The following is a 16,579-nucleotide window of genomic DNA, read 5'->3' on the forward strand; positions in this document are numbered from 1 at the left end:
AAGGGCGAGCCTTGAGCCGGGCTCCGCCTTCCCGCCCTTCTGCTGCTGCGCGCTGAGCTCAGGGCTTTGGAGGAGGGGCTTCCCTGAAGCAGAGTTCAACTTAGGAAACCAAAAATTTGGGGTGCCTCCTTCCCGTGTGTCCGCAAACAGTTGCGCAAACTTAAGGTTTCCAGTCTGCGTTTCTGGGCGAGACTTAAGGGTGCACATTCTGATTGGCCTCCGCAGGATTGGCGGGCGGGGCTTTCAGTGCAAAGAGCGTCTTTAGACAAGCCTTGGGCGGGGCTCTGGGCCGAGGGGGCGTGCCCTCAAGCCGACGCCCCTTAATCTAATTGGTTGTGCTTAGGAGTGAGTGGGCCCCATAGAAACTCCACCCCGCCCCTCGCGGTGTTTTACCCCGGTTGTGATCCACTTCTAGGCCTCCCGAGGTGGAGCCCTGCGCCTGCGCCTGCGCCTGCGCCGGCGGTCGTTTTTATTCGTCGAGCTCTGCACCCGGCGCCCAGGCAAATCCTCGGGGCCCCTCCGCGATGCATCGGCTGCAGGTGGTGCTGGGCCACCTGGCCGGCCGGCCCGAGTCGAGCTCCGCGCTGCAAGCCGCGCCCTGCTCCGCGGGCTTCCCGCAGGCCTCGGCCTCCGACGTGGTGGTGGTGCACGGACGGCGCACCCCCATCGGCCGTGCGGGCCGCGGCGGCTTCAAGGTGAGGCCCCTCCGGCGGGCGGGCGAGGGGCGCAGAAGGCGGCCAGTGCAGGGGGATCCTGCCCTCGGGGGTGCGGGGTCGCAGAGGCCCCGGGCGGGGTGCAGGAGCGGGGCTCACAGCCGCGGCGCTCCGCCCTGCAGGACACCACCCCGGACGAGCTTCTGTCGGCTGTGTTGACCGCGGTTCTCCAGGACGTGAGGCTCAAGCCTGAGGCGCTGGGGGACATCTCCGTGGGTGAGCTCACCTGCCGGGCGCGCGCTGGGCCCTCTCCGCCCTCCCTCCCGGGGCCTCCCCTTGTCTCAGCGAACCTGGGTTTCACCTGAGCAAGAGTTGACGGACTCCACTAATTTCAGTGGAATGATCCCGTGATGGCCTGTGTTCCACATCCAGGTCATTAGCCATCCGACTGGAGGTGGAAAGCACGAACGCCCTGTAGTAGAGGCTTTAAAGCAGTGGTTCTCAATCTCTGGGTCGCGACCCCTCCTGGGACCTTGGAAAGCACGGATAGTTGCATTTCGCTTCATAACAGTAGCAAAATCACAGTTATGAAGTAGCAACAAAAACCACGAGGGACTGTATTAAAGAGTCACAGCCTTAGGAAGGTTGAGAACCACTGATCTAAAAAGCCCTGATGTTCCTGGAAACTCCAGGAGGCGGGAGGCTTTCTCCACCTACACCGACATCCTGTCTGTCAGAACCATCTAGTCCAGCCCGGTTCGGCTACAGGTGTAGACTGCGTCCACCCAGCCCTGCTCTAACCCCTGCTCTTCCTGAACTGGAACAGCATAGTGTGGGACAGGACTCTATCGGGGGTGGCAGCCTGTTCCCCCTCCCGCAGTGACACAGGGCGTGGAGGGGACACTTGGGAAGGCGAGCTATGCGTTCACTTCCCTCACCCCTAGTGCTACTTCCCTCAGTTTCCAGGCTTTGCACTGTGTGCCTCTTACCCTAGATGCTCTCCTGTTGCCAGGCAAGCAGGCCACCGGGCTAGCTGTGCTGATTTGGAGGCATAAGCCGTGGCTAGCATGCTGGTGTCCCTCCAGCCCTGGGCGGGTGGATGACAGGGGATTGGTAGCTGGCTCCCCATTCCTCCGACTCTGAACTTCTACAGTTTTAAGTGAGCCTGGGGAAATCCTGAGGTGATCTGAAGAAATATCTGGAATATCTCCTCTTTGGAAATTAGAACTGAACATTATTATGCAAAACAGTACTGAATAAGATTTCTGTCAACAGGTAATGTACTTCAGCCAGGAGCTGGGGCCATCATGGCACGCATCGCCCAATTTCTGAGGTAATCCTTTTACCTCTGCTGGGGTCCTACCACCATTGACCAGTCTGTAGGTGACAAGTTAGCAGGTTGGACCCTACATATGAAATCAACCCAAATCCTTGGACCCAACTTTTCTCCTACTTTGAAGGGTGTGTTACCTGGCCCAAAGCCAGGACACCTAGAGCTCTGGGACTGGAGCAAAGTTGACCTGATTTTTCCTAAAGCCAGTTGTTGCTTACTTACCCTTTGGACGTGTGAACTCCGTCCTCAGATTTCAGGCAAATAATCACATAACCACGTTGGTCTACGACTTTGTTTCCATTCCTACTTGAGCTGCTTGAGAACTCCAGGCTCAGCTGGAGGGTGGGGAGGGGGAAGCCAGGAGGAGCCCTGGCCATCTTTCAGTTGCGGGAAGCAGTAGTTCAGTTACTTCCATGTGTAGATTGAAGGCCTACCTCCCTTAGGTAGATGAGACGTCTTAGTAGCACTGGCCAGTGTCAGAACAGGGCAGAGAACAGAAGGTGTAGAGATTAGGAGGGAGTCAGACTTAGTCTGGGATGGAATACCTCTCCATCCCTCTTGTAACTTTCCGTTCTCATCTCCTACCTTTGATCTCCTACCAAAGTCTTCCCTCCTTCATCTATCCTGTCCACCTTCTATTTACACTACTCTCCCCATTCTGTCCCCATATAGAGCTCTCTCCCTCCTTGCCTTGCTCTAGCCAACACCCCTGTCCAAACGTCTTTGGGAAATGTCTCTCAAGTGTCAGAAGAGTGCCCTTCTTGTTCAGTGGGCTGCTATGTGCCTCCCTGTGCTGTGGCTTTGCCATCTGGCCATTATTTCCATCTCTGACAACGAACTGATTTTCTGTGTACTGGTTGGGCGTCCTCTGGGACACAGTACTGTTGGTCTCTTACCCTCCTTGTGCTCAGTATTTATTTGATGAAAACTTGGTGCCAGCTGGGCATTGGTAGCCCACGCCTTTAATCCCAGCACTTGGGAGGCAGAGGCAGGTGGATCTCTATGAGTTCGAGGCCAGTCTGGTGTACAGAGCGAGTGCCAGGATAGGCTCCAAAGCTACACAGAGAAACCCTGTCTCAAAAAACCAAAAAATAAAAAAACAAGGTACCTTGAGGGAAGGAGCTTGGTGAATGGGTAGCTTGGAACGAAGGGTGTATTGATCCTGAAAAGCCGTTACTGAGAGCCTGGCCTGAGAGTTTCCAAGCCTGGCTGTACACCAGAATTAACAAGACTCTCAGGGAACTTCCTGGGCTTGTCTAAGGAGGCACTAGGAATTAAGTTTTGTACTGTTGGCCGAGATGAGGTATTTACCCGGAGGAGCAGCTGAGGTAGCTTCCAGAGCTGACCCCAACCAGTGTCAAAGTCCAAGGAGTACCCAGTACTAAGAACATGCCAGAAGCACTCTTCATCCAGGCAAGAGCAGATTCTCAGAGACCACGAACAGGTACACAGGTGTGTGAGCGCTGGTGAGGCCAGGTGATGGAGATGGTTGGAGGCCTTGTCTGTGAGGTAGCTCTTAGGCCGTGGCTAGTCTCTTTATCAAATCATCAGAAGATGAAGAAGAATGCCTGTGGCCCAAACAAACTTCCCCTGCCTGAGTTTAGAATCACAAGGTAGCAGGGCATGTGTTTGGGGACCCTGGTTGTGAGTGTCCGTAGTGACAGGATTTGCCCAGTAGTTGACCCCCTCCTTTACATATAACTACTGTGGTGAGGACAAGGCCAGCTGTTGTTATTCCTCTGGTCTATACACACTGTTATGGGCCATAATGGGGCCCTGAAGCCCCCTGGGGCTCTGCTTTCTATAAGGCTATGGCATGCGTGTTCAGGACTGGCTGCATGTCCAGGGTAACTGGCATTTCCCCTTCTGTTTCAGTGACATTCCAGAGACTGTCCCTTTGTCTACCATCAATAGACAGTGTTCCTCAGGGCTGCAGGCAGTGGCCAACATTGCTGGTAAGTTGTGACCGCCAGGTGCCCGTGAGCATGCCCTGACCTTGGTTCCTTTTTTGTGTTTGTTTTGTTTTGTTTTCTTTGAAACAGTTTCTCTGTGTAGCTCTGGCTGTCCCGGAACTTGCTTTGTAGACCATGCTGTCCTGGAACTCAGAGATCCACCTGTGTCTGCCTTAGTGCTGCGATTAAAGGCGTGCACCACCACCACTGGCTCTAGCCTTGGCTCTTGACCCTAGAGACCCTAGGCAGAGAGGAGTGGCGGAGCACCCATTGTCATACCCCAAGCTCTTTTGGGTGCTTCTGTGAGGCTTTGGTGAATGTACCCCAAGAGCAGGGAGGGAACGGCCCACTCTGGCCAAGGATGGTTATGAAGTGCTTTTGTTGCAGGTGGCATCAGAAATGGGTCTTATGACATTGGCATGGCCTGTGGGTAAGACTGTCTTCCTGCCAGACCTTATTAACCAAAGTAATAATCAAACTAATTTTCCTCTCCTCAATTCTGAGGGGCCATGATTCTCCCCACCCACCATGACAGCTGGCTGGGCTGGGCTCCCAGAAATGTGTCCAGGAGTGGCCCAAGAACCTGGATGGTTTAGTCTCAGCAGTGGAGAGAGTTGGTCTCTAAGGTAGCCTGGGAATCTGCCAGAGTGGAAAATGTGGCACGCAGACAAAGTACTGACTGCCCGGGGTATGCCTTCAGTGGCACTTGTATGTTCTCTATTCGTGGGAGGGAACAGTATCAATTTTGGCCCCCTAAACCCAGGGACGTACAGAGCAAAGCATGGTAGTTCTTGCCTGTCCATCCCAGCCTGTGGGAAGACTGAGAGAAGACGATCTGAGGTTAGAAGCCAGCCTGCCTGAAGCCAGGGACGACTTTTATTATATAATTGTCTTACTAGTCTATCTATTCTCTTGTCACCAACCTGGGTTGCAACTAGGTTCCAAGGGACAGACAGTCGGATTTCTGTTCACCTAGACTACAGTTTTACTTCTGCCTGTAGAAATTAACTTGGAAGTGGCTCCAAGGGAGGGCAGGGTGCTAGGGCCTAGATTTGGGGTATCTGAAGCTGGGAAGACATCTAAGGGATGCCTTGGCAGGGCTGGCGGGGGCCAGCGGCCTTCCTTGTCCTCTGTCAGGGAGCATTGCTGGCCTGTGCTCAGGTCTTGGCTGCCCTTCATTGGGTTGTCCTGACCTGTGTCAGTAGGATAACAGCCAAAATCCACACACGGAGACAGTGGTGGGCGAGGGTCACAGCCAGCCTGCCTTTTGCTGTTCTTCATATTTGTCATAACGAGGACAGCAGATGTGGTTACTTGAGGGAAAGGGCTGGGGCTCCATGAGTTCCTCAGGGGATTCTAGTCCCAGTCAGTTTGAGGACCGTGGTGTTGGAGACAGAGCAGGTGGGACTAGAGGATGTCCACATCGCATCCTGACTATCCCTAGTCTTTGAGAGTGCAGCTTGCCCAGGGCCTCTTGGCTGAGGGTTATCTCTGGGGCCAGAATGTCTAGTTGTGGTCCAGGTTGGACAGCTATGGGCCAACCCCTCACCAATGAGACCTCAGTGTCCCCATCTTTATAAGGGGGACACTTATTCAGCTAACACAATGGGGTCTGTGTCATGTGGTTGCACTCTTTGAAGGGCCCTTGTGCTTGAAAAGGGTTTGAGCTAGGGCTAGAGGAAGAAGAAACACTCAGTTAAGGTCATCAACCATCATCACAAAGCTTTACCCCCCCCACACACACAACCTTTCTGAGTCCTCCACACCCACTCCTGGTCCCTCCTCCCCATCCACTCCAGTCAGGTCTGCCTTTGACTGACATTAACCTTGTGCTTGTTTGAAAGGAATTTCTCCCTTCTCATTTTGACTTTGAAATTAATGAGAGTTTTGCCTAACTCGGGGCATATGCCTTGTGCTGGGGGTGGGTACCAGAAAGCTACCCCGGGAGGGGTGGGGGGAACTGCCAGTTCCCTGCCTCAGTACTGAGCAGCGGCAGCCTTGGCCCTGGGAGTATATCTGACCAGGCTTGAGGGAGGGAGGGCTCAGCGGCCCTCTAACCTCCACCTGCCTCTTGGGCCATCTGCCTTTCTCAGGCTTCCTAGACAGTTTACCACACTCCCCGAGGGCTGCCTGAAATTGCCCGGAATTCAGCTGGCCACCCCTGGGGCTTCCTACTAGTAATGAAATCACTCCTCCTTAGGGTGGAGTCCATGTCCCTGTCTGAGAGAGGGAACCCTGGGAATGTTTCTTCTCGCCTGCTGGAGAATGAGAAGGCCAGAGATTGCCTGATTCCTATGGGGTGAGTGTCCACAGGAAGGTATGCGTGTGCGTGTGCGTGTTTGTGTTTGTGTGTGTGCCCGGTCACTGTTCTGCTTATCCTTGACCAGACACCAGGGAATTTTCTCGTCTGTGGCTGGCAGTACTTAGCCTTGTCTTCTTCCTCTAGGTGTCATATGCTCTGTAGGAACTGGGTATGGGATTGATGCTGCCCTTGACTTCCCTTTCTAAGCCCTACCCCCCCACCCAAAACACACACACACACACACACACACACACACACACACACACACACACACACACACACACAAACACTCACTCCTCTGTCTGAGGTGCTATGTCTCAGGGAAGGCAGTGGTAATAGTCCCGAAAGCCTTGGAGGCCTCAAGAGTTGAGAACATGGGAGGCTTGGACTCCTGTACATGCCCAGGAGGTACTCAGCCAGTGAGATGCAGTGTGGCGGACCTGTTCCATCACTCCAGTGCCTGAGTACTACAGCTATGTCTGTGAGCTCTTCACAGTGTGTGTTCAAAGGCAAGGGATTCTGGGGAGGCTGGTCATGTGAGGACTCCAGACTGGCCTGGCTGTGTCCACATCCTGTGTTTCCAAGAGTAGCCTGGAAACCATAGGAGAAACTGAGGCCAGATGGTACCCCCAGCATCCCTCCAGCCCTTGTCTTATGGCTGAGCCAACTCATCCAGGGGACAGTTCCTTTTATAGGCTCCACATTCAGGCTGCTCTACCCTTTAAGAGGGTGACTTTGAAGTGTGAATGTGTGAGCATCTGTTGACATGGGTGCTCGATGTCCATATTGAGCCAGGAGTCCCTGGAGCAAGGACTGGAAGCTCTGTCTCTGATCTGGACGCCCAGAAGTGCAGGCACAGACCTTCAGTATGGCCTCAGGCCCACAGGCCCACAGCCTCCTGCTTTGCTTGTTTGTGTCTAGGATAACCTCAGAGAACGTGGCTGAGCAGTTTGGCATTTCACGGCAGAAGCAGGATGCCTTCGCTCTGGCCTCCCAGCAGAAGTGAGTGTGGCTCAGCTCGGGTGGGCTATGGATAGGCTGGAGAGTGGATCATGGGGCCAACCAAGTAGTTTCAGGTAGAGCTTCGCCGTGCATGTCTAGCTGGGAGGTGCAGGGGCCAGCATCACAATGAGATGTGCTAAGGCACTGTCTTCCCAAATTACAGAATAGGTCTGAGTGCGGGGAGGTGACCTCAGGCAAAGATGAGCCTCAGATCTCTGGGCAGGCTAGGTTGACCAGCCTAACTGTAGGAAAAAAAAAAAAATACATGGTGTCTGGGCCAGGTGGCGACAAGAAGCAGCTAGAAGTTTGTGGTCCAGCTACTTGAACTCAACATAAGGGAAACGAGGCACTGCCTCTAACACAGTGAAAGGAGAAAACTGATTCCTCAGAGTTGACCTCTGACCGATATGTGCATGCTCTAGGTGTGTGTGTTTATGCACACACACACACACACACACACACATTAAATTTTAATTTTAACTCCCTCCTTCCCTTTGAGGTGGGGATTAAACATGGTCAAAGCTGTGCGACAGATGATGTAAAGGCCCTGGATGGCCTTAGGCATGCTGTCCCTACCAGAAAGGAGGTGAAGGAAGGTCCTGAGGAATTCCTTCCAATCAGAGCTCCCCAAGGGCCAAGTATATCCCCAGACTTCAAACCCTGAAGTATATGTAAGCTAGGAACAGGCAGGACAGGAGCCCACACTTGCCTGCCTCTATCTCATTGTCCATGGTGCTGGCAGGGCAGCGAGAGCCCAGAGCAGGGGCTGTTTCCGAGCTGAGATCGTTCCTGTGACAACCACCATCCTTGATGACAAGGGCAACAAGAAAACTGTCACTGTGTCCCAGGATGAGGGTGTCCGCCCCAGCACCACCATGGAGGGCCTGGCCAAGCTGAAGCCTGCCTTCAAGGATGGAGGCTCTACCACAGCTGGTGAGTGTGGGCCAGGAATAGGGCTGATGGAGGTGGCCTGTTCTACTCTGAGACCAAGGCCCCTTGGCAAGGTGATGGTGGAGGACTGGCTCTCCTCAGCTCCGCCTGACGCCTCCCCATCCCACCCTTCCTCCCCTAGGAAACTCCAGTCAGGTGAGTGATGGAGCAGCTGCCGTCCTGCTGGCCCGGAGATCCAAGGCTGAAGAATTGGGCCTGCCCATCCTCGGGGTCCTGAGGTCCTATGCAGTGGTCGGTGTCCCTCCTGACATCATGGGCATCGGTCCTGCCTATGCCATCCCTGCAGCCTTGCAGAAAGCAGGTGAGGCGGTCCCTCTCATCCTGCACCTGGACCCCTCGTTACCTCTATCTGGGACTGGGGTTGCAGGGTTTGACCCTGTGGGTGCTCGGGAATGAAAGTGGGTCAGACTAGCACCCGTGTCCAAGGCCTCCCTAAGCTACCATTGGAACCCCTGGCCTGGCACACAGTAGACTGCTAGAGCCGTGCTTGGGGTGGAGCCCAGAGGAAATCCAGAGTCCTGCCCATGACTGTCAGCTCTGGTCTGAATCTTGCCTGCAGGCCTGACTGTGAATGACATAGACATCTTTGAGATCAATGAGGCCTTTGCAAGTCAGGTGAGCCTGGGTGTCCTGGTGGGATCCATCGGGCCAGTGGCTCAGAGCAGATGGAGGCTTCAGCTACTGCTCTGGCTCCTTCCAGGCCGTCTACTGTGTGGAGAAGCTGGGAATCCCTGCAGAGAAAGTGAACCCCCTGGGGGTGCAATAGCCCTGGGCCACCCCCTGGGCTGCACCGGGGCAAGGCAGGTCGTCACACTGCTCAATGAACTAAAGCGCCGTGGGAAACGGTAAGGCCGCTCCCTGTGGAGTGTTGTGGGGATGTTCGAGCTGGGTGTCTGGTCGCTGGGCCTTGAGATGAGCACACACAGGTATTCTCAACTAGGGAAGGAGGGCTGAGACCTGCCTTCCCGGTGACCTGCTTAAAAGGCAGCATAACCTATGGACGGTGTCTGCCACCTGGACGTGTGTCTGTCTAGGGCCCGGTTCCCACAGATCTGCTGCGCTCATCTGTCCCTGAGTCCTTGTTGCCGCAGCTCTGCCTGGTGAGGGCGTGGGTTGGGGTCAGGCTCTGCCCAGCCAACACAGGTTCTTTTCCCCAGGGCTTATGGAGTGGTGTCCATGTGCATCGGGACGGGCATGGGAGCCGCTGCTGTCTTTGAATACCCTGGGAACTGAAGCCCTGGCTGCAGGCACTGCCCAGAGAGTCCAACAGTGACGGAACAGAGAGGGCCTCTACGGAAGCATGGGACACCCAGCACTGGAGGGGTGTATCACAGCACTTTAATTTAGAAAATGTGATCACTGGTGGCGCAAAGATGTGGGACTGTCCCGTCTAGTACCCCAAGCTGTGCTGAAGTGAGCATGGGACACCATGCGTACTCTGAGTCATTGTGTACCTCTGAGGGACTGTGCCTTCTTTATGGTGGGATGGACATAATAAATGTATGTTGTCTCATTTTTGTGGCTGTCATTTCCTCCAGGGGTCATTCTCTGTGATCTGCATAATGTTTAAAGAGCCATGGTTTCCCTCGTGATCTAGCTGTGTGCAAGCTTTGGAGACCTGTCATCGGAGTACCTCAGCTGACACCTTTGCCCTGGAAGAGGTTCCCTCATCCCAGGAACCATTCAGCCCTCAGCCACTGTCCTGCTCTCCAGTTTTGGGCATGCTGAATTCTTTAGCTAAGGCTGGGGCTGGGTGCCTTAGAGCTGTAAAGGCACTGTGTATAGGAAGGGGGCACCCCATCCCAAAGTCCTCTGCCCCCAGCTGCAGCCAGCAGACCTCTACCACCTGGACTCAGGATAGCCCGTTCCTGGGAATAGGTAGTGCCGATAGGTAACGTTTGGCAGCTCCAGCCCCAGCCGGTGCCCAGGCCCTGTGGGCAGTGCCTTGGAAGCCAGTGGCAGCTTTCACCTGTCAGTGAAGAACTCCTGCAAAAGACAGGAGAACTCCTGGCTATACCCCAGGGCTTTAGCTCTGCTCAGAGAATAAAGGGCACTCATGGCCACCGACTACTCCTTGTGTTGTCCCCCAGGACTTCATTCATTTGCCCTCAGACGAATCTTGCCTCACAGATGTCACCTGTGGTCTTGCCAGCAACACAGGGCAAGGCAACCAGGGACTGGGAGATTCCAGGAGAACCAGGCACTACCAATCTTTTTTTTTTCTTTTTGGTTTTACGAAACAGGGTTTCTCTGTGTAGCTTTGGAGCCTATCCTGGCACTCGCTCTGGAGACCAGGCTGGCCTCGAACTCACAGAGGATCTGCCTGCCTCTGCCTCCTGAGTGCTGAGATTAAAGGTGTGCAACATTAACGCCCGGCAGTACCACCAATCTTGAGAAGCCTATCTGCATGGACAGGACCCAACAGCTACCTTAGTTGTCTCATCCAGTCCCACCAAGGAGCAGTGGGCAGGAGAGAAGGCACCACACATGGTCCAGTTGCTCCAGCAGTCAGGTAAAAATATAAGGGAATTTACTAGGGAAAGGCCTTACTTACAGAGCGACCTAGCCAGCTGGCAGGGCAGGAGTAAGTACAGCAAGCCAAAGATGAAACGGAAGGGAAGCCCACGTGCATGCTGCTCACTCTTAAACCTTCCCTCCATCACCCTGACCACGCCTCACAGGCATGGTCAGGCACACCTGTAGCCAGCCCCTAGCAGGCATGGTTATGGTGTCCCCTACAGAGGTTCGGCAGGTAGACCTCTTGGGCATGCTGCTAGTTCACAAGGTAGGCTTTGAAGTCTACACAGCTGGCAGAGAGCTGTGACACTGACACACACACAAAAGACCACAGGGGCACTCCTGGGAGCCCAAACCTATGCCTCAGGGAGGAAGCGTCCTTACCGGGGTGGACTTGTAAGCTGGGGTCCCTGGGACACTGATGCTTCTGAACAGAGCCAAGGACAGCAGATGTCAGGGAGCTGGCATTGCCTCCAAAGCCAGAGGTGCAGGTGGGATTCTGCAGAGGAGAGCAGGTCAGAGGGCACCTGCTGTTAGCCTCCAGTGGAGCTCAGTGCTCTGTTCCCAGGTCGGCCAGCCAGTCAGCCATCGGACCTTCACCCTTGGCCTTCTCCCTCCTGTGGGGCTGTCATAGACACGTTTCTTACAGAGACATGAACAAATAACTCTTCATCCAGATGGAGAGCCAGCAACAGGTCAAAGTTGACTCCACCTCACGCCCAGCTTAATGAACCAAAGAGTTTTACCAGGGTTTCCTCACAGGAACATGGGCAGCTTGTGGTTGGTCACACCACTGGAAATGTACTTCTTCCCTCCCTAGAAATGGTTAACTAACCCTTTCATATCCCCCAGAGAGGGATGCCATCTCATGAGCCCTCTCCCCTCTAGGAGGGATGTTAGTGGACCCATCATTTATTGGTTCTCCTGAACCACGGCTGCTGAGTGTTCAGGAGGCCAGCAGCCTGGAAGATGGGGTTCCACAGCAGGTGCTCCAGGCTTGGCCCTTGACTCCTTAGTTTCTCCAATCTCAGGTACCCCAACAGTCCCCAAATCACCCCTCGGTTCTTTAAGAGTGTTTCTTTTAAAAGTTCCAATAAATCAGATCATAATCTCAACACTTGGAAGGCTGAGGCAGGAAGGTCACTGTGAGGTTGAGGTCTGTATAATTCTAGGCCAGCATGGTCTGAAGCATGAGACATTATGTCCCTCCAAAAGAGGTGGGTAGGATGGGGGAGACGGCTCAGTGGATGATAATATGCTATTTTATTTTTTCTGTATGTTTCCTTTTCTGTATCATTTCAGTCCACAAATTAAAATTATAAACCATATAAAGAAAATGACAGCGTAAAAGTCACCCCTACCCCCAATTTCTGAATCTCATTCTTGGATAATTCTCATGGATAACTCAGGGATATGTCTTCCCAGACTTTTCTTTCATGTGTGTAGACATACATACTAGCTTTGAGTGTTCACAGAATGAAGACAACTAGGCACACAGACCCCAGGGGATAAACACGGTAAAGTCAGAAAGAAGATTAACATTTGATTTTCCTAAACCAAATTTGCTTTTAAAGAGATTACAAACACAAGCAGCAGGTTCATCCCTGTTTGGGGAAAATAAGCATATTTCCCCTCAGAGTTCTGTTTGCTTAAACATCGAAGTCCACCGTGAGTGCCCGTTTCTCCAGCTGTAAACACCAAGTCAGCTTTTTAAAAATCTTAGTGTCAGCTGCAGAAGCTACTCATTTAACAGAGAGAGAGGTGCACCCTCCTCCACCTTGGACCAGGACTTATACAGTGCTTTCTCTGCTAGGAATGGTTAGTCAAAATGTTATCTTCACTCATAACAGCCTCCCACTGATTTAGAGACTCATTTTATTTCTTCTGAGTCACAATAGACTAAAGATAGATTTAATTTCTAATATACCCCCAAGATGAAGTCTTCTGCATATAAATATAAAATTACAGAGACATAAAGTAAATTATCAAATCTGAATTATAATGGACATATCTAATTCAATCCCTAATTTCTGGTGGGTGGGTTTTGATTTTTATTTTTTCACAATACCGGGGGTTGAATCTCTGGTCTTGAACCTGCTAGGCAAGTACTCTATTTCTGAGCTACACTCCCAGCCCTCATTTTGGTTTTGTTTTGTTCAGACAGGGTTTCCCTGTGTAGCCCTGACTGTTCTGGAACTCACTCTGTAGAGCAGGCTGTCCAGGGATCTACCTGCCTCTGCCTCCCAAGTGTTGGGACTAAAGGCACGTGTCACCACTACCCTGCCCAACACTCATTTTAATTTTCAGACAGAAATCACTAAATTGCTTAGGCCAGTCTTGGAACTCACTCTGTAGACAAGGCTAGAAGTGGGTGCTGGGACTCAGACTCAGGCCTTCTGCAAGAGCAGTATATGCTCTTAACCATGGAGTCATCTCTCCAGCCCACCTCTCTTAGAGCCTTTCTCTTAGCATTTGTGCTTAAAATCTATATTAAAATATCCTGAGCCATCAAGATGGGTTAGGGCCCTCGGTGACAAGCCTGAGGCCCCGAGTTTCACCCCGGAATCCACAGGGTAGAAGGAGAGAACCTATCTCTACACACTGGCCTCTGACAACACACACGCCATCATGAACCCACATAATAAATGTAAAAAAGAAATCTGAAATCTGACTCTGCTTTATGTTGGCTAGCCCTGAGATTCTCTTCCGTGTTAAACACGGGCCATTCAGTTTGGCCTCCAATGAGGTGACGAAAAGATTAGGGGAACTCCTCAAACTCCCGTGTGTGTCCGGGTGGAGTTGTGCCTTTTTCCCTGTACCCCTGGATAGCATGAGTCCCCTTTTCTCTAGGCACATGCACACAGAGGAGGCCACCATTTGCAAGTCTGGGAAAGAGTCCTCATCAGGAACTGACTGTCAGCCTTGTGGTCTCAGATGTCCCAGGCTGAGAACTGTGAGAAACAGGTGTTTGCTGTGTAGGACATGACATTGGCCATAGCAACACAACACACAGTAAGGTCCTAGGGGTCTCACTGATTTTTTTTTTCTTCATGAATTCTTAAGATCCACCTCTTCACTGTTCAACCTAACAGACTTCTCGTGGCATGTCACTGCCAAAGCCCAACCTCCCAGGAAGATTCTTCTGATGCCTTCTACTTTATGCCTGTCATAATTTTTCTGTGTTGTTTGATGTGTTCTTCATAATTCTCTCTGAGAAATCTCTGTAACACACCCAACTCACTCCCACTGTGAGACAGTGGTTCTCAAATCATATTCTGAACCCAGACCTCTTTCCTGAGAATCCAACCTGGCCTTCTCAATGTCTTCACTCAGACAGCCCAGAGGGCCTCAAGCATGCTAGCTGAATACCAGCCTGAGTTTCTTTCCTTGTCTCCAACTAAGAGTATGAAACCCCTCTCCAGCTGGCAATGGCCTCTTGTGGATTTCATCACTGCATTTATTTATTTATTTATTTATTTATTTATTTATTTATTTATTTTTGAGACTTAGTAGTCCTAGCTGTCCTAGAACTTTCTATGTAGACTAGGTTAGCCTTGAACTCACGGAGACCTGCCTGCCACTACCTTCAGAATGCAAAGGCCTGAGTCACCATGCCTTTATTATGTATACAGTGTTCTGCCTGCACGTATGCCTGCATGCCAGAAGAGGGCACCAGACCTCAGTGTAGGGACCTCTGGAAGCACAGCTAGTGCTCCTAACCTCTGAGCCTTCTCTCCAGCCCCCACCTTGGCCCCATTGTTTATCTTACTGCACATTCACACTTTTTTCTGGCCTCATTCACCACTTGCCTTTGGGCTAGTAGCCGCAGTGTGTACTTCTCAAAGGGCTGCCAAGCTCTTCTCTGGTGTTCTCAGACAGGTGCACAATCACCACACTGAGCTCAGGGCGAGGACAAGAGCCACACCAACTGAGCTAGGCTTAGATGTGCTCACCCCCAGGTAATCTGCTGACCCGTGGGTGACAGCAAAAGATAACTTCAAAATAGGTATGGTGGCATAGACCTGCAATTACAGCATTTGGGAAGGTGAGGCAGGAGGACCAGAATTCAAGGCCAGTCCCAGCTACACAGTGAATTCAAGACCAGCCTGGGACACATGAGATCTTGTCTTAAAATAAAACAGATTTTGTCACCAGACCTGGTGCTGCTTGCCTGTAATCTCAGCTACTGGGGAGGTTCTGGCAGGAGGATTGTAAATCCAAGGGCAATCTGCGAAGAAGCATCTTTTGAGCCCAGACATTAGTAAGGCCAACCTGGGACATACTGCAAGATTGTCAAAACAAACAAAAAATAGGAGGAGGAAGAGAAGGAGAAAGAGAGAGAGAAAGGGACAGACGCACACACAGAGAGAGACACAGATACACACATACACACAGACACAGAGAGAGACACACAGAGACAGAGTGTGACAGATACACACACAGCGAAAGACATACACATACACACATACAGAGACAGACAGACAGACACATAGAGACAGACACACACACACAGAGACACAGAGAGAGACAGACACACACAGACAGACAGACAGACACAGAGAGAGAGACAGACAGACATACAGACACACACAGAGAGACACACACACACAGAGGGGGGATTATTATTTGTGAGACAGATCTTGCTATGTATCCCAGGCTGACCACAGACATCTCCTGGTCATCCTGTTTCACTCCTCCAAGTGCTGGAGTACAGTGTAAGTTACTACTCCAAGTTTAGTTAAGATTTTGATTTTTGTAGTTACAAAGGGTTGACTCTAGGTCACAGGTTAGGCAAAATCTTTAGCCCCCACTTTTTTTCTTTTTTCTTTGGAGGGTGTCTCATGATGCATCCTTGACTGACCTGGAACTTGCTATGTAGATCAGGCTGGCCCCAAACTCATAAAGATCCATCTGCCCAGCCTTCCTAATGCTGGAATTAAAGGCATGCACCAATACACCCAGCTTGGCCTTCAGCACCCCACACCACACCACCTTTTGAGACAGTCTCCTTATTATGTAGCCCTGGCTGTCCTGGAACTCTCTTTGTACACCAGGCTGACCTTGAATTTAGAGATCCACCTGTCTCTGCCTCCTGAGTACTGGGATTAAAGGGGGCTGTCTCCTCAGCCCCCTTTTAATTTTCTTTTGAGACAGGGTTTTATTAATTTACCCAGGATAGTCTTGAACTTGAGATCCTCCTGTTTCAGCCTCGCAAGAGTTGGGATTACAGGTATATGCCACCATGACCAGAGAGATGTTCCTTCCTTCCTTCTTGCCTTTCTTCCTTCTTTCCTTGTCCCTCCTTCCTCCCTCCCTCCCTTCTTCTTTTCTTCTTTCTTTTTTCCTTCTGTCTTCCTCTCTCCTTCCTTCTCCACTCCTTCCTTCCGTCCTTTAAATGGAGTTAGCACAAATAAAATACAAGGCCTAAAGAAACAAAAGATAGGATGGAGCTGGTCAAACCTACCTCCCACCGTCACTGTGAGGACTAAGTGTGCTCAGCAGGTCACACACTTGCTCTTGAGCAGTCCCTGTGTCTGGCCATTGGCATCCTGAGTGGTGACAGCTGAGGGCCTGTGTCCCCAGTGAGCAGCGAATGCCCTGGGAGACAGACACTTAGTTTAAGTGCCTTCTTGATCAGGCTGAGCGCCAAGCTGGGGTGTTCAGCAAGGAGGAGTCTGATGATCCACCGGCTGCACCTCATCTACACTTCCTGTAGGCAGGTGGATGTCATGGGCATTTCCAGGGAGACATCTGGCTTGGGCTGTTGTCTGGCTTTGCCATGCCTGACCCATTAAACCACGAATACATTAATTAACAGCGGGGATGAATGAGTCCCATCCACAGTGGGGCATCACAGCCTCTGATTTTT

General features: G+C 51.9%; 1 protein-coding gene across 1 annotated transcript; it reads left to right on the top strand.

The window, feature by feature from the left end:
* Positions 1-407: 407 nt before the first annotated feature.
* Positions 408-9,708, top strand: LOC100754813 (3-ketoacyl-CoA thiolase B, peroxisomal). Its single transcript, XM_027415368.2, is given in 13 exon segments — positions 408-695; positions 836-929; positions 1,929-1,986; positions 3,862-3,941; positions 4,326-4,368; positions 6,139-6,237; positions 7,162-7,242; positions 7,985-8,175; positions 8,315-8,494; positions 8,753-8,808; positions 8,894-8,942; positions 8,945-9,038; positions 9,351-9,708. Coding segments are annotated over 13 exon segments (1,272 nt in total). The 5' UTR covers positions 408-524; the 3' UTR covers positions 9,427-9,708.
* The last annotated feature ends 6,871 nt before the right edge of the window (positions 9,709-16,579 follow it).

Source organism: Cricetulus griseus, chromosome 4 (assembly GCF_003668045.3).
Source record: "Cricetulus griseus strain 17A/GY chromosome 4, alternate assembly CriGri-PICRH-1.0, whole genome shotgun sequence".
Lineage (NCBI taxonomy): Eukaryota > Metazoa > Chordata > Mammalia > Rodentia > Cricetidae > Cricetulus > Cricetulus griseus.